This window comes from Pholcus phalangioides, unplaced genomic scaffold (assembly GCF_987345545.1).
Source record: "Pholcus phalangioides strain wild (caught in Gottingen) unplaced genomic scaffold, Ppha-v1.0 ptg000022l_1, whole genome shotgun sequence".
In the NCBI taxonomy this organism is placed as follows: Eukaryota; Metazoa; Arthropoda; class Arachnida; order Araneae; family Pholcidae; genus Pholcus; species Pholcus phalangioides.
The window spans coordinates 11077820-11096580 of NW_028301615.1; the positions used below are offsets into that span (position 1 = coordinate 11077820).

Below are 18761 nucleotides of genomic sequence, written 5' to 3' on the forward strand. Positions count from 1 at the left end.
TTGTAGCCGAGATACTGCACATTTTCCAAGGTGAAAAAAATACTCTTTAAAAATATTGTTCCGGATAATTTTCCACGAGACTTCGAGATTCCAAAACAAGTGGTTCGACGGACAAACAGATTTGTTTACAGAGCAGCAATTTACACGTAAACTGAAGAGCCAAAAAAACTGGTACAGGCATGCGTATGCAAATAAAGAGAGATGGAACCAATCAGAGTACGGCGCAGCGGTTGGCAACGCCTACATAACACAACAAGTGTCGGGCATAGTTGTTAGATCGGTTACTGCTGCTACAATGGCAAGTTATCGAGATTTAAGTGAGTTTGAACGTGGTGTTATAGTCGGAGCACGAGAGATGGGACATAACATCTCCGAGGTAGCGATGAAATTTGGATTTTCACGTACGACCATTTCACGAGTGTACTGTGAATATCGGGAATCCGGTAAAAAATTAAATCTACGACATCGCTGCGGCCGGAAAAAGATCATGAAAGAACGGGACCAACGACGACTGACGAGAATCATTAAACGTGACAGACGTGCAACCCTTCTGCAAATTGCTGCATATTTCAATGCTGGGCCATCAACAAATGTCAGCATGCGAACCATTCAACGAAACATCATCGATATGGGCTTTCGGAGCCGAAGGCCCACTCGTGTACCCTTGATGACTGCACGACACAAAGCTTTACGCCTCGCCTGGGTCCGACAACACCGACATTGGACTGTTGAGGACTGGAAACACGTTGCCTGGTCTGACGAGTCTCGGTTCCAATTGCTTCGAGCTGATGGACGTGTATGGGTATGGAGACAACCTCATGAATCCATGGGCCCTACATGTCAACAGGGGACTGTTCCATAGGCGTAAACTTCTATAGGGCCCATGGGCCCGAGCCCCCCCAACATTTTTGAAGACGCGGCTCAGCCCCCCCAAAAATTCGTATGAATATGGCTTATTCATTTTGCAATGATGAAAAATTTTTTTTTCAACCAAAAGTTGTCCTAATTATGAATTAGTTAATGGAAACAATCTGCTCAAAATTTTAGTTCTTTTAAAAAATCTGGATGGTCTTTGGCTTTCTTGTTCCATGACAATACGTTTATCTCATTTCTTCCCTGCCGTTCAATCCCCAATTGCAACCTCCATCAGTTCCAATCCTTACTGCCAGAAGGCACGGCTGAGAGGAAGATTCTTTGAGGTGTTGAGGGGGCTCTTTCTTCTTTGCCTGTGGCAAAAACTGAGTGTCTCTTCTTTTGTTCACTGCGACCGGAGGACGGCCATGGCGCCGACATGAAAATAAGCCCAAAGATGCATGGTGGGGGGGGAGGGGGGAGGTTGAAAATTGGGAAGCAATGATATTGAAACCGAAATAAATTACACTCTATAAATAATAGGTGCCAGAACCTAGAGGCTGAGGCCATTTGAGCACACCCCCCCCCCCGCAATAAATTTTGTAAGGGGACTGAGCCTCCCAGTAATTACTGAAAAAAACCATTGTGCAATGCATTCTCCCTCTCCTTTGTACACGCTTGAGTCCCGTATATGCGGGAGGACCAATAACTTTTTGGCCCCCCCCCCAATGTTTTTTTGAAAAATATTGGGGAAAAAAGCACATTCTAAATGCCCATTCATAACAGATCTTGAGGACCGATGCCGAAACATTTTTCGGGGGGGGGGGGGCTCAACCGCCTTACAAAATTTTTTGGGCTCAAATATCCTCCACTCCTAGGTTCCGGTGCCTTTGAGGGGAATCAAATAAATAATAGTAAAATAAAATTAACACACAAAAAAAAAAGAAAATAAGAAATGAATGGAAAATTTCAAAGCCCCCTGAGCCGGGTACCATTGCATTCTAATACTAGGAATATGAAATTTCCTCCTTATAAATCAGGGATTCTCAAACTATCTACGTTAGCAGCACTCTTATATAGAAATTTTAAATACGGTATTTCAATAAATGTTGGAGAGAGGTTAAAAGGTGAAATTTGCGTTCCCCCCCCCCCTCTGGTCCGGCACCCTAGACATTTGACCCCTCCCCCCAGCCCTGTTTCCAGTACTCCAACACTTAGGTAGCCAGGGCCGGAACTAGGGAAGAAGGCAGTTTTCACAGGCGGAATTCTTGTGGGGAGTGCTAATTCTGGGGGGGGGGGGTGGAAGAACGAAAAATATCGTTTCGATCGTTTTTTTAGTGGGGAGAGGGTGAAAAAATTACATACTCTTCCCTCCCTCCACGACTAAAATGATCCTGTCTCCGTTGGACCGGGCTTTTGGACAGATCTTTCGCGAGGACCCCGATTTTTTACAGGGAAGTGCTTGGACCTGTCGTAAGCGTAACTTGTATTAAGTCGTATGTTAAGTGCATTAAGTCGTAACTTGTATTACCTGTCGTAACTTGTTTTAAGCCAATGGGATCGAGACTCCCCCCCCCCCTCTTATTAATTTCGGAGAGCTGGCTCAATCTTCCCCTCTTCCCCCCCCAAAAAAAATCGCATGGACACGTTTTCCACACCTAGACTCGGAATAATCACGTCACGTCAGTACAGTGAGTTTCGGCCTTTATACGAAGCTGTGACATGTTAAAAAAAAGTGGCGATTTTTCCACAAACACTTTTTCCGGCCATTTTACAGGATGCGACCTCTATTTATCGGAAAATACTGTAATTTTTTCTACGTTCCATTGCAAATTAAATTGGGGAATTTTTCTAAAAAGGATGTAGTATTTCTTACTTATGTTATTCAAAAAATTGTGTTTATTTCAAAATGAAGAATTATTCTCAATGTTTTAATAGGGTTCCTCCTTTCCCGATCAATTATTTTTTACGGACGAATTTCTATTTGTCCAGCCGGTGACCGCAAAGAGGGGGTTTTACATACCCTGTTTACGTTCGCAGCACTGTTAGAAATTTTAAATATCTTGCGGCATCACAGTCGATCTCAAGGAGGCATTTCGATGCTTCCCCCGCCCCCTTTCCCGACAATAAAATGATCTTCACTCCTAGTTACAGCCCGTCCGTGGCATCTAGTGGCGTGTTTCCCGGGGGGGCACTCAGCGAGCTATAAGCACGGCCATGGACTCCCACATACTGGAGAAGGGCTTCTAGCCTGGGATCTTTGGCGGACTTTTAATTCCATGTATTTTTTTTTTTTTCATGATAAAGGGGCCGCACCTTCTGCAGCTGACAAAGAGCATTTCAATAGGGTTCAGTTTCGGCTGCTTCAATGCAGGTTTACTGAATACAATCACCATTTCCTAATTAGAAGGACGGGGAGTGTATAGCGTGTCGCTTTTATGTGGGGAATATGTCACCTGGAGGCATCCGTCCATATGGGGACCTCCCTTCTGATCCTGAAAACTACATTCTTCTTGACGCCGCCGGTCAAGACTTTAAAAGCTTTTGTGCTTAATGGATGGCCATCCGTGAAGGACGCCGACATAGATGATCCTAATTGGAATATAAAGAAATTACGGTGGTGAAGAAAAATCTAGACGAGGTTTGTGATTCTGCAAAATAAGAATAGCTGTGTTTGGAGCCACTTGAAGTAAACTCCTTGTTTTTCCACTGAAACCCCCCCCCCACCCCCCACAAATGTTGAGATAGACAGTTCCACAGTATTTTATGGTTTGTGTGGACCACATTCGGTTGTGCACGTACAGTATAAACCTTCTGTTAGTAAAACATGTTGTATTACAAGAAAACGGAAAAGTTCCTCGTGATTCCGCACAGTTTCCTGACAGAAAAAGTAAGCAATATTAAATATAGCTACACATTTTTGATAAATTCATGCATTTTAAACATTTTCTTTAATGATAATTTATTCAGAATCTTCAAAAACAATCTAGATTTTGCAGCCCTCTAATACTTATAATCAAAAAAGCGTAGTATAAAATAAATTTTTTTCTGTTAGACACATCAATAAATTAATAAAACTTACTATATGTCTTATTTTTTTCAATCATATTTAAAATTTATTTAAGAAAAATTTAAACTCCATTTGGCTTGCGTACTTGTAAAAGTGACAATATTTGAATCGAGTTTTTAATAAGAAATTTATGCAACTAAAAAAATTATTATTTTTCTAATTTAAAACCTGATATATGACTCAATATATGAGAGTAAAATAAATCTTAAATAAGTGACATGTAATTTGATTTTGGGGGAAATATACACTGTATCATAAAATATAAATAAATAAATACAGGGCTTGACAAAAATCATTAAAAAATTTAGGCACCAGCCAAATTTTGTAAGAGCCAAGCATGGTTTTTTCACGAGAAAAGTATCTTAAATAATCTTTTTTCAACCTTTCTGGGAATTGATGACCCCTTCCCAGGGCCGCAACTAGATGCTTTGTCATCTGGGGCAATTCGGAATTTTGGCGCCCCTTGCATGTAGAAGAAGCAGTTAAAGGGTGAATTCGACTCACATTCTGGTCCAGCGTCCGGAGCACCAGACCTACCTGCTTTCTCTAGTTGTGGCTCTGCTCCTTTCCATGTTGGAAGACAATTATGAAATCGGAAAATTTTGAGCCATCACTAGATTCTGATTTAGCAATCACATATACAAAATTTTAGGCGCGAATACAGATTTTTCAGTCACCATGGTGACCTGGCACTTGGGGTTTGTCCAACCCTGGAATAAATAAAGATGCATATACTGTTCTTAATATATTTTTTGTATATAGTCATTTTCATGACCCCGCCCAGGGGATTTCGGGATTCATGAGATCTGGGGGATCCTGGGAGGATATACTCAGATTTACGGCATGACTAGATCTGAATAAATTGCCTATGGCGATAGACCGGAGTTGTGCTCGTTTCAATGAGAGAGAGAGAATGAAAGTATATTTTTACTTGGACCGTGATCAAACTAGAATGGGGCTCAAGGGCAAAGGCTACGCCCCCAACAATCAAATAAATTTTTGTTAATTAACTGCTTTTGGAAAATTGGCACCAACTCAAAAATTCTCTGGAAGAAATTCCGTGTCCCCCCCCCCCCAATAGATTGGTTTTCTTGGGTAGCTCATGCTCAGGGGTATCCCATTCCAAGGGCGTAGCGAAGAGGAAGACTTGGGGGTCTGGTCCCCTCGTCCGAAATGTGAGAAAATGACCGAAAAAAGGGAAAAAGATGACCAAATCTATTGTTCTATCACTTTGGTCCCCCCTGCCGAACGAAATTTCTGGCTACGCCCTTGTCCCATTCACTTTGGTAACAATACATTAAATGATTGTTATACAGTCGAATATCCTGTTATAACGAAGTCCAAGAAACCGGAGAAAACACTTCGTTATAAAGAAATTTCAGATTGTTTGCATTGTTCCTATGTATACTTATTAGAGGGATTAGAAAACCATTCGTTAAAATGATATTTTCGCTGTAACGGTATTCGTTAAAACGGGATTCGCCTGTAATTAGAGCCCGAATTTTCCACTTAAAAAAAATGGCTAAATATGAACTAAAACTGAGAAAATATGTGCTAAAGAACAAATAACCAAGCAAAAAACGCAAATGCGTTTTTAAATGCATCTTTTCTATTTATCTCAGTGCATATTCATTTGCAAAAACATTCTCATGCAAATGATTTCTACATGTATTTTATTTAGGAATTTCTAGTTATTAGTACAAACAACATACATTCACTGACCAATTAACATCTTTGACTCTTGTCGCAAGAGCCTCCTAATTCCTGCTTTACCCAGGGCCCTGCCTGTATACACTTCAATTAATCGACGTTTTCACTTCGATTCGAACTCCCAAGTCTTTGGAAAACACCTTTTCTATCAATCGAATCACATAATTTTTCAATTGGTGAAAACGTGTCACTGAAATACAGTGTTTTACGGTTTTCAAAAACCCATCATGAAGAAACGTTGTAAGCGGAAAAACTAAGCGGGACCGACTGTAGTTTCTCATGCATATTTTTTACTGAAAAAGTAATAAAATTTAAGATGATTGACTGGTTCAATCAGGGCTGCAACTAGATGCTTGGTTACCCGGGGCAAGCGCGCATTTTGACGCCCCCCTTGTAATGTTGAAGGAGAGGTTTTAGAATGAAATTTGCACCCCATCCGGTCTAGCGCCCGGGGCACGAGACCCGCCTGCTCCTCCCTAGTTGTGGCCCTGTGTGCAATGGCTTTTGACAGGTACTGAAATAATTATTGAACGGGCTACGGTATGCTGATAGCCAGGGCTGTAACTGGGATTTTTGTCGCCCCCACATTCGATAATTTTGTAACGGTGTTCTCTGTCAAGTAAAGGACGTTTTACATAACGTTTAAATAACACTTTTTTTCTGTTGAATCTTGAAATGAATACCGTAAAAGTGCTTGAGACTTTAGCAACAGTAATGTTATGATAGTATTATAAGTATATTTCTTCTCAAGCATAAGATTTTGAATCGAAACGACAGATTTTCACAAAATTTTTTTTCGGAAACGTCTGTAAAAAAAAGGTGGGGGGGGGGGATAATTTTCGGAAAAAGTTCGTTTTGCAGTACTGCTTTCGCATTTATACGACGCGTCGTATAAACGAGGTTCTATTAGAGCCGGAGCCCCCCCAACATTTTCAATAAGTTTACGCCTATTCAATAAGTTACGCCATTTCACGAGTGTACTGTGAATATCGGGAATCCGGTAAAAAATTAAATCTACGACATCGCTGCGGCCGGAAAAAGATCATGAAAGAACGGGACCAACGACGACTGACGAGAATCATTAAACGTGACAGACGTGCAACCCTTCTGCAAATTGCTGCATATTTCAATGCTGGGCCATCAACAAATGTCAGCATGCGAACCATTCAACGAAACATCATCGATATGGGCTTTCGGAGCCGAAGGCCCACTCGTGTACCCTTGATGACTGCACGACACAAAGCTTTACGCCTCGCCTGGGTCCGACAACACCGACATTGGACTGTTGAGGACTGGAAACACGTTGCCTGGTCTGACGAGTCTCGGTTCCAATTGCTTCGAGCTGATGGACGTGTATGGGTATGGAGACAACCTCATGAATCCATGGGCCCTACATGTCAACAGGGGACTGTTCAAGTTGGTGGAGGGTCTGTGATGGTATGGAGCGTGTGCAGTTGGCGTGATATGGGACCCCTGATACGTCTAGATACGACTCTGACAGGTGACAGGTACGTAAGCATCCTGTCTGATCACCTGCACCCATTCATGTCCATTGTGCATTCCGAGGGACTTGGACAATTTCAGCAGGACAATGCGACACCCAACACGTCCAGAATTGCTACAAAGTGGCTCCAGGAACACTCTTCTGAGTTTAGACACAACCACTGGCCACCAAAATCCCCAGACATGAACATTATTGAACATATCTGGGATGCCTTGCAACGTGCTGTTCAGAAGAGATCTCCACCCCCTCTTACTCCTACGGACAGCCCTGCAGGATTCATGGTGTCAATTACCTCCAGCACTACTTCAGACATTAGTCGAGTCCATGCCACGTCGTGTTACGGCACTTCTGCGTGCTCGCGGGGGCCCTACACGATATTATGCAGGTGAACCAGTTTTTTTGGCTCTTCAGTGTATTTACAACCTCACCAGAGGGCTAACAACTTTCTCGCAAAGTTAAATCACAACTGACTTTTTCTCCAGTCTCTCCCTATTTGAGCCTCGCATCTCCTTTCCTTATTCTCATTCTCCCTACATTTATAGGTCTGCCGAAACTTCGAGAAAAGGAACATTCTACAAAATTCTACTTTAAAGTTTCCAAGTTGGCGGCACCAACGTACGGAGGTGTTGAACCACTCTCTGGAGAGGCAGGACTTTCTAGAATGTTCCCACAGTTCTCCGCCAATAGCAGGTATTTCCGCCAAACCGAAACCGGTATCAACCGATTTCGATATTTCGGAGAGCTATGGAACAAATCGCGCCATCTATCGTCTATAGTTCGTAACATTGCCCCGCCCCCTCTCTTGAAATTGTTCGTACCGACAATTCAGTCCTTAGATCGACGGGTTGCATTCACTGTGGTAAGAGGCCAGTCTGTTGAAGTGGACCACCTTGTACTTCGAGGATGACGTTTCCTGGATCCGAGCGACGTCTCTTCCCGACTCTAGCGTCCTTCCCATGACGTCTGAAGTTTCGGGAGTTCCAGAGCCAGACGAGGTCTTCTTCCTTGAAGCCATGAGACGTGGCCCGCGCATCGTAGCCGTTCATCTTTTCGGAGCCAATGTTGATCCTGCGTCTGGCGATTCGATGCATGTCCTCGAGGTGCTCCTGGGCGTATTCTTCCGGTAAAAGAGCAGCATCTCTCGGTCGCCGAAACATCAGATCACCTGGCTGGCGAAGGTTCTGTCTCATGAGCGATGGCGAGTATCCGGTGCTCGGTAACGGCCTCAGGATGTTCGGGGCGATTCCTTTTCGGGCGGCGCAGGCGTCGCAATTCTTGCACCACTCTTTCACATCGGTGCTGGATTTGTCTCAACAGAATCATTCACGGCCCTTCTGGAGAGTCTTAATCATGTCGAAATGTCCACCGGTCGGGCTTTCGTGCAATTCTTCCAGCACTTCTTTCACACGGCTCCTTGGCAGGATGAGTTGCCACCGGAACGTCTTTCCATCCTCCGACTCCCATTTGCGGTTCAGCGTGCAATCTCTCATCTCCAGAGAGTCCCATAGTGTCCAGTATCTTTTGGTCGTCGGAGTGGAAGAGGCGACGTCTTGCCATGTTGGTGCACTCCCGGTGGATTCTTTCAAGTCCATTATCGGTCGTATGTCGGGATCTTCTAGCTGGGGCTTCAGAGTATTCTTATCGCTCTAAAGATTGAGACTTGAGATGTTATCCGTCTCACTACAGGGTTCGCCATACTGGGCTTCTCTTCCGCCTTGAGGCAACGACAACGGTTCTGTGTACCAGGTCCTTTCTTCAAGGCGTCGGCATTTCCATGCGCTTTTTCTTTACGAGGCTGGATAGTCCTCTTCATGCCATCTGAACCTCGTGAGAGAAGTTCCGGTCCTGCCATTGGTCTTCTCTGCATCGGCGATGCACTTTTTTTTTTTGCTTCTGGAATGTCCATCACTCTCCTTGGAGGTACTTCGTTACGACCACATCCAAGCAGGGCGATTCGTTCCTTCGACGTGTGCAACTGGTCATTCCGCATGTCAAAGGAAAATCCATGTTTCCTCAAGAACTCCACTCCGATGATGCACGGATCCCTTATGTCTGCTACGAAGACGGTGTGTCGGTAGGTGACAGTGGCGAACTTCAGTGAACTTTCAATTTTCATCGCACAGTCATTTTCTGTCCGGTTACTGTCTGCAGCGTCAGCGATGGTGGTATTTCCGAGCCAGGTCAACACCCACTAGAAAACAATGCCTCTACAAGGTAATCCAAAACTAGTTGTGACGTAGCACAGTTAGGCCGAAGAATTAAATGGAATGGTTGCCATCAGCCTACGATAAGCCAATAGTTATTCGGAAAAACGCGCCAAGTGATAAAAGGGTATTTTTCTTCAACGCACGCATGTGGGCACGCTGTTTTCTCGCCAACAAAGCACGTTGCTTGGCTTCTACCTTGTATCTCCCACGTTGTTATTGTCAGACGTGCGAAAACTAAGCTCTTAAAATCGTTCTTTTTTATTCGTTTCTGTGGATTTCAACATCTAAAAAAATTTAACAATCATGCCATATAAATGCTGTGTACCATATTGTCAGGGAAACTATGTTAAATGTCCTAAAGTATCAGTATTTTCATTCCCAGAGAATGCCATGTTGAGGAAGGGTTGGCTTTCAGCCATTCCAAGAAAAGACTTCGTTCCGACAGAGAATCACAAGGTAAGTGCATAACTAAAATTATTTTTGAATATTGGAATTACGTAATTGCCAGATTTTAGAAACAAATAACATAATATTGCATACTGTAGAATGAAATCATGCATCGAATGCATACTGAATGAAATTTTGGCATAAAGTATTTTGAGGTATGAGCTCAAGAATGATATGGAAAACAACAGTGTCACTCTAACAGTTACGGTTACAGTGAGAAAATTTCGAAAATATCAAATGGCAACACAAAGTTTTTTGTATTGGAATGCGATCTCCATACTGAAAAACACTAAATAGCGTTGGAATGGCACCTGTAGTACGAAAATCCCCGGAGCTAGGCAAGGAAAAAGTAAAAAGGACTTTGCCGTGCACCAGAGCATTAATGTTTGTTTCATTCGTCACACCATTTCTTCGGCTGAGATCCCAGCCTGATTAGTCCTCCACAAGGTCATGTGGAAAATTTGTGAAACACAATAAAATGCTTTATTTTATGCTGCTTCTCTGTCCTTATTGGTTGTCCTCACTTTTAGCGTATCTACCGCCGGTGATTTTCATGCTACAGGTGCCGTCCGAAACGCTATTTAGGGTTTTTGACAATGGAGATCACATTCCAATACAAAAAACTTGGTGTTGCCATTTGATATTTTCGAAATTTTCTCACTGTAACCGTAACTGTTAGAGTGACACTTGTTTTCCATATCATTCTTGAGCGCATACATCAAAATACCTTATGCCAAAATTTCATTCAGTTTCTGTGAATGGTATGATAGTTAGGGACCCATATGTCGGGATAGTTTTTTTATAATCACCCTGCACATCCGAAATGATACGATTCCAGCTCTTCTTCAGCAAAATAAACTCCATATGCAAAATTTAGTGAAGAACCTGGTTATGCATTTTATATAAGCAATGTTTTGTCTCTCACCAAAGAAAAACTGAATCTCAAAGCTGCATTGCCCCATCATTTCTAATCCCCTCAGGAATCAAGCTGACCAGATAAACTAAAAATGGTCGAGAATCATTCTACATTATCTAATATACGTATTTTGAAAATTATGTCAATTTTCCTGACCCTAAATGCGTTGAAGCACTTACATTTTAAAGATATTGTCGCTCAAGATTGCATTTAGTGGTTGAGGCTTCAAACTACTGACATCATTTTGGTAAATGGTTAGGGTTTTTCAATCACAGAGAATTTTATAGTTTTCGCGTAATGGTCATAAAATTTGCTTTAATCTGTTATTTATAATGTTAACAAAATAGCAGAAAATAATAGAAATAAATAAATGAAAATGATCAGAGAAAAATTCGAGAGTTAAAGGAAAAGCGTGTTGACGTGACTTTCTGAAGAAGAAAAAGAAGCGATTGAATCTTTTAATTTGTCAGTTTTCTGAATAAATCGATAATAAAGTACTTTGACGTTATCTACTAGTAGCATCAAAAAACTTGGTGTTGCCATTTGATATTTTCGAAATTTTCTCACTGTAACCGTAACTGTTAGAGTGACACTGTTTTCTTCCATATCATTCTTGAGCGCATACCTCAAAATACCTTATGCCAAAATTTCATTCAGTTTCTGTGAATGGTATGATGGGGCCCATATGTCGGATAGTTTTTTTATAATCACCCTGTATATATACATACATTGAGTGCATGTGCTTTGTCCCCCCTGGAAAATGTTTGCCCCCCCCCCTCCCTGTAAAATGTTGAAATGACGGCCCTGGCTTTCCGATAACCCTTTTAAAAAGTCTCGCTACAGAGAGCAACAGACCTATAAATGTAATTCAATCGTTATACTTCACTTCTGAAATATAGATGGCATCACTGAAAAATCAGACAACACTACTAGATACACTCTCAGGTAAGGTAAACAGACTTACACTTCCGGCACAACTCGCTAGGAAGTAAATGGCCTATAGATGGCAATAGGCCTGAGTTGTGCTCGGTTTGAAAGAAAGTCGCCCACTTTGTGCTTCCCCCCCCCCCCATATTTCTGGCCCTGCATATAGGCGATGTTTTTTTGAAGATCATCAACGAAATATTTCATACCACAATGAGACCTTGATCATCCGAACTAATAAATCGTAACTACCTTGGATAACAAAAAACTGAAACAATACGATCTTATTAGATTCTAAGGTGAAATAAAAAATAATGAGTTTTGAAAAAATCACACATACAGCCACTTTTGATACTGCTTCCACTATGCATCAGCGAGGAAGGATTATGATACAAGTTGCTCTTGTTGGCCTACTTCACCACACACCAACTTCGGCCACATCACTGTAAGCAATTTACTGCCATTTACGAGTTAGGATTGAAATGGAAATGACATCTATCTGTAATCGCTTCAAGCTCATTACAAAAATATCTATGTTCTTTTACCGGTTCGAACCTGGAATCTGACGACAACCTTCACTGTGGTAGACAAGCATCTTACTACCACACCATTCGGGAGCTATAAATTCCTTTCTGCCTCTTCTGGGAATCGAACCCGGGCCCCTTCGTTGGCACAAAATAGTTGTAATTGAACATTGTGGTTGGAATGGAATTCTTATTGAACTGGAATATGGTCAGCAACAGGGACGTAAGCCTGGAGGAGGGGGGGGGGGAAATGAATATATATATATATATATATATGTTTTCCCCCCTTTTTTTAAGGGTCGCTCAGTATTTTGACCCCCCCCCCCCCCCCCCGAACTTCAAGTTATCTATCTGCCAGTTTCAGCTTTCAAAAATGCTATACGGGGACAATAATTTTCATGCTTGAGAACAGATAAATAAAAAGTTGAAATCAATGTTATTGCATGAATATATCCAACTCAAAAGTAGGTCCGGCTAATTAATTCATATTTAATCTCCTGGGCTTCGTATATCTCTAAGCGAACTCAATATTTCAAAAATCGAGAATTCAATACAATTTTTAAAATTATTGATGTGGCAGGAAACTCCCAGTAAAAATTTCCACATTTATGCAGTAAAATCTACAATTTTAACACTGATATCTATGAGGATCATCCTTTGCCTGACCTTCAAAGTGATGCTGATGATGATTCTGACGACTATTGAAAAAAGTGGCACACCATTATAAAGGCATAGACTGTTATACATATACACTGGCAGCGTTAAAGAAGCGACAAACCATTGTAAAGGCATATACACGTCTGAAACGCATTGCTAAGGAACCATGATAACCAAAGTAAATGTTCGGAAAGTGATTGTTGAGGCCGAGAAACCATTGTTGCCCGACAGTTTTTTGCCCATTTGGGGCATTTGCCCTGCTCTGACAAACTTTTAAAGTAGCCTATCATTCAAGTCGAGTCCCATTTGGTATATATGCAAAATTTGGCGACGATCGATCTAAAATTGTAGATTTGTATAGAGAACATATACACACACACACACAGAAAATCAATTTTATATATATAGACAATGGGAATTATTTCTCAAAAGATATTTCTTGCTTTTTTCCCTGTATCCTTTTTCCAAATGATAAATTTCTGGCAAGAAATCCTCCCTACCTAATATCCCTCCTACCTAATATTAAGTGTAATTCACTGTATATAACTATTTTACCGAGTTTCAAAGTGAAAAGGAATTCCTACCTTGACAAAAGAACTTTCAGAAGTGGTACCATGAAACAATGGACCAGACTTTCTACCATCTGAAAAGAAAAATCATTTGCAAGAAACTGCTTATAAATATCAAAATGTTATTTTTTCAACCCCCAACAATGTCATTATTAATACTAAAGAAAACATATTTCATTTTTTCATTATAGTGTGCTTTTATTGTCATTTTTGATGACAAAATTTATCCACTTTTTATTGCAAACTAAGTTTACCCTAATAAGTACTCAATATTAAATTATAAATCTGAAGTTGGAGACTTTTATTAACATTCCCCGTTTCTCTCACATAGTTGTCATAAATATAGCCTACACCCTATTCAATAAACTCATGAGAAAGACAAAATTAATAAGAATATTATTCACCTAATTCATACAACTTGTTATCCACACAGACCAGAGCAATGAAATGCAGATCCACATCTTCATCACTTGCCTGAAATATAAAGAAAGCAATGAAAAAGATAATGAATTTATAAAAAAAAAATATCATTTCAAAGCTTACTGTACATTCACTAATATGCTTTGCATTACATAATCCCTACATATACACACAACTTTTATAATTTTTTTAATCTGAACATATCCATAAATTCTGTGACTACAAATGAAATATAAATCAATGAATAAACAAAAATCTTAGTTTGAAAATATTAAGTTGTTCCATTTTAATTCAACCAGGGATGCCGGAACATATACGCTCGCGTTGCTGGAGCAATACCAACCATTTTCCCAGTATTGCTCAGCAACACCAATCAACATTTAAAAATAGCTCCTACATTGCACCAAAAGCACCTTTAAGTTTGTGTAAAAAAAAAAGAATTTTAAATTGCTATTAATTTGAGTGATTTTTTTGCTTCTTTTACACACTACCAACAGTAAAAGGTACCATTCTCTCCTCCTCCCTGGGGAATCTATCAATTGATGAAAAGCTTGCACATCCAAAAAATATCTGGCACTAGCTAATTAGCGCGAGATGGTTTTTCAGGCTGTTTACCCTGAACACATTAACAATAACTGAATCTGTATGTCTTTACAGTCTATACTCAGAGGAAAAAGAGCTGCTGGTAAGCATCCGAGTGAATGCTTGTCATCAATGGTCCCTGGTTTTTTTCGAAATGATATACAGTACATTTTCCTACATCAGGAAAAAAACTCATTTCTACGGTAAAACCAATAATCATAACCCCCACAAGGGTAAACCTGACTATGATCCGCCCCCCCCCCCAAGATAATTAACGGTTCTTTTTTGTTTTCATGCTATAAATCCACTAGAGGGGCCCCAGGAAATAGTCTGATTTGGGGGCCCGCCAGATTTCAGTTTAGGAGGCCACTGCTTCAGGATGTGGGGCAATACTTACCAAGTTAGACAAGAATCTATGATGTGGCAAGTTTTTTACAACTCATCTTTGATTGTAATCCAGCTGTATGGTAGAATGGACCTTTTATTACCATTCGTGTGCAACTATTTTTCTCATAGATGGATAAATTATGAAATTAATGAATTATGAAGTAATCACAAATTTTCACTATTGGAATAACAAAACCATGACCTCCACAAAAGTCGAGTTGAGAGGCTCCAGCCTGAGCACTCAGGAAAATTCATTATTTTTTTGTTCAATTTAAATGCTTTTTGAAAGTTGGTAAAACTGAATTTTTCTGAAAGAAATTCCTTGCGCCCCCCCCCCCCCAAAGGTCAATTTGGAGGGGGCGGAGGGTGTTTAACAATTCACTCTTTTCACTCTTGAGCAGAAATTGTGGTTTTTCTTGTTTTTCTTTTGCAGTGAAAAAAAAAGTTTGGTAATTAAAAAAAAATAAGACAAACCTAACAAATAATAAGGTAAATTGAAAAGAATCAATAATCAATCAAAAGAACCATTGAGGGATAAATTTTACAAAATGTCTGGTCTTGTAAAAGCTAAAATACTAACTAATACTCTAAGTAACTCCTAAACAATAGATTTTTACTTGTGATCTGATCATAAGTTTCTATAATTACCAGCAGAATGGTTCAAAGGTACGAATCTCCTATTTTTTGACAAGCTAAACAAAAATTATTTTTGACCCTTTTATTTTGGTGGGGAATACCATGTGTGGAGGAAACATATTGCTGTGCATTCTTCAACAATGATAGAAAAGTAAGTTGGCAAACAATAAATGACATTTTCATAGTATTCAAATCTACAAAAATCATAAACATGACAGTGGAATTCCTTAGAATTCCTTGAAGTGCAACATCCTATATATATTTATTTATTTAAATATTGACAATAGAATTTTTATTTCATTATTTTTTTATGTAAACATTCCAGGTAACCCTATTTGCTTAATACAGTGAAACCTGTCCAAGACGGACACTGTATGAGACGGAAACTTGTCTTGAATAGAACAAAGTAATAGTCCAGTGGATAATGAATGGTTTTTTTTCCATTATGGGAAACCTCTTTAAGATGGAAACTGCTTAACGCGGAAAAACGGAAGGCATATTTAGTCTATTTTCAGATAAAAAACGTGCTGGAAAGGAAGAAATTTTTGGCCAAGAGCAAGTTTTTTTTTGTTTTGAATGGGAAAAAATTAAGTTGTACTGATTTCCCTTTTGTTAGGGAACTCTTTTACTTATCGGAAAAACGATGAACGCTTACCATTTTTTCTGAAGCAGATATATTGAAAGCCTGTTTAGAGAATTTTGTTTATGATCAAAATGACTTTTGTTAGAAGGTACTCGTTTCTTAGGAAAAAGGTGATAATTTCCATTTTAAACTAGTTTAGGTGTGGAATAAGGGGTGAGAGACTGAATTATTATTCACAATTTTAGGGATATCTTGTTTCTTTAGCGATTCATTCAGGGTAGAGATGGCCGCCAGTAGCACAAGCAACACTTGGATTCAAACACAAACCTTGGTGATAAGGCTAAAGAAAAGTAAAATTCAAGCGTTAGAGATGTAGATCTTTCTTTCACAAACGATATTGCTTGTTGATCTCATTGTGATGATTTTTAAAAAAGGGATATGCAATTTGACATAATTTTTTCATTTCAAATATTAAAAATTTTTCCCTTTTGATAAAAGTTCATTCTATTGCTACACAGGAGGACATTTTATATTGAATTTTAAAAATCAGCGAATAAAATATGCAATTTTAATGCATATTAATTTGAAACAACAAACATAAAAAAATTCAAAATAATATGCCTGTCTAATACTCACTGGTTTATAGTAGTTAAGCCAAGTTGCACTATAAAAGTTTGACAAAAAATATTTTACAAAACTTGAAAAGAAAACAACCAATGAGCCTACTGATTACATTCACTCGGATGCAACCAGTACGCTTATTGGTTGCATTTTTCAAAAAGATATTTTTCCAAACATTTATAGTGTAATAGCAGAATTAAGGTGATATTACAAAATTTAAGTTTTGCAAAGTGACAGAAATAAATCACTGCATACAAGGCAATTCAGAAACGATGGGAAAAACTTTAAAAGGTGATAGTACACACCAACACAAACAATTGCCATCAAGGACTGCATGGTCTAACACGAAATGCAAATGCGCTAGCACATTTTGAAACAGACACTCCGCAAGTATTAAAACGGCATTCCTGTTGAAATTTATCGGGAGAGATAGAACACCATGCATGCAAATGTAAACTGGGGAAGAAGAAGCCATATGCAAAGCTGCGTCACAGTCAATAAATAAAAGGCACTTTAGAACAATACTCAAAAAGCAGACATTTGCTGTGACGCAAATTTGCATACAGTTTGTGCTTCTTCCCCACGCTACATTTGCATGTGCATGGTGTTCTATTTCTCCCGATAAATTTCAACAGGAATGCTGTTTTAACGTTTGCAGAGCAGCCGTTTCGAAAGTGCTACAGCGTTTGCGTTCCGTGTTAGACCATGCATTATTTAATGACAGTTGGTTTGTATCGGTGTCGACTCTCACCTCTTAAAGTTTTTCCCATCTTTTCTGAATCACCCTGTATACTTATTTTTAGCTGCACTTTTATAAAACGAAAACCTGTCTAAAACGGAAGATAATTTCAGTCCCTTGAAGTTCAGTCTTATACAGGTCAATAATTCATTGTATAACCCCCCTCAAAATTCAAAATCTGGATTCGAATTCCCTTCCAATTAAAGGGTTAGCATGCTTTATGTACACACAATCAGGAGGTCAATTAGTTATATAACCTAATGAGACCAAAACTATATCGCCCAATATTAGCTTTATTTCTATGTTTAGATAATAAATACACTCACTTCTGTTTGTCCCTGTTGTGCTATGTCATCATGAGCTGATCCTATATCCTGAATACAAAGATGTATTAGTAGTAGAAAACACACACATTCATGAATAGTGCAAAATATAAAAGTTATTAACATCTAACACACCAATTAAACATTAAACAAACATCAATTTAACCAGTCAACTGTCCAATTAATTTCTCAGAGCGTTACCCGCAGTGCCCACTTTTTTTTGCAGATGCGCGCGCTTTTTCCCTTTTCTTGGAAGTTTGAAATATTAAAATATTTTTTTATAGCTTGAATGTGTCGAGACATAATGACACCCCAAAAGTGGGGAGGGGGCGGTCATAATGTCCTGTGACTAAAAGAAATGTTGTTGATGGATTTATGTGGAACCATACTAGTTGAACCTTTGCTAAAAGATATATGAGTAATAAAACAGATGCATCTTCGCAAGGGAGTTGGAAATTGAAACAAAAACGATGGGGATGCAGCTTTGCAAAGCATGACAAAGATAATAGTAATAATAATCTCAGACCTTGAAATATAATTGTCAACTCCATCTAGTGATGAGATAATAAAGTAGAAGGATGGCTGTACAGAGATGGCAGCACATGTATGACAAATTATTTCGTCATTTCTATGTGAAAAAGACCAAAAAGTCTGTGTGTCGGCAAATGCCGTCGTAGGCAACACCATTACGTATATCAGCGACGGCAAATGCCGTCTTAACACCTTGACTGGTGAAAAAGACTGAAGAAAGTCTGCGCGTCGGCAAATGCCGTCGTAGGCACCAGCATTACGTATGGCAGCGACGGCAAACGCCGTCGTAACCACTTGACTGGTTAATATAACTTTTAGCTCAACCAACTTTTACTTGTAAATAATACAAATAATACAATACACTCATTCATTGCGCTTTCAGTTATTTCACGCATTCTATTTTCTAATAATGTGAAATACCTGAAATATATTGTAAAAAGTTTCACCAAAATTAAAACGCTGATAAAATTGTTGGTTGTATCAGTTTCTTTGCCAACAGACATAGGCAATATAACGAGAGTTACTGTATTTTTTTCCCCTTGACTGCATAAGTAGTTAA

The 18761-nt window shown here is 39.5% G+C and overlaps 1 protein-coding gene across 1 annotated transcript in view; it reads right to left on the bottom strand.

Moving 5' to 3' along the window:
- Window positions 1-18761, bottom strand: part of LOC149069454 (ubiquitin carboxyl-terminal hydrolase isozyme L3-like) — a 115385-nt gene that overhangs the window by 69581 nt on the left and 27043 nt on the right. The window contains exons 5-7 of the mRNA XM_089249450.1: window positions 17675-17722; window positions 13785-13854; window positions 13396-13454 (exon numbers count right to left, since the gene is read on the bottom strand). Coding sequence (XP_089105576.1) covers window positions 13396-13454; window positions 13785-13854; window positions 17675-17722 — 177 coding nt within the window. The remainder of the gene's footprint in view (window positions 1-13395; window positions 13455-13784; window positions 13855-17674; window positions 17723-18761) is intronic.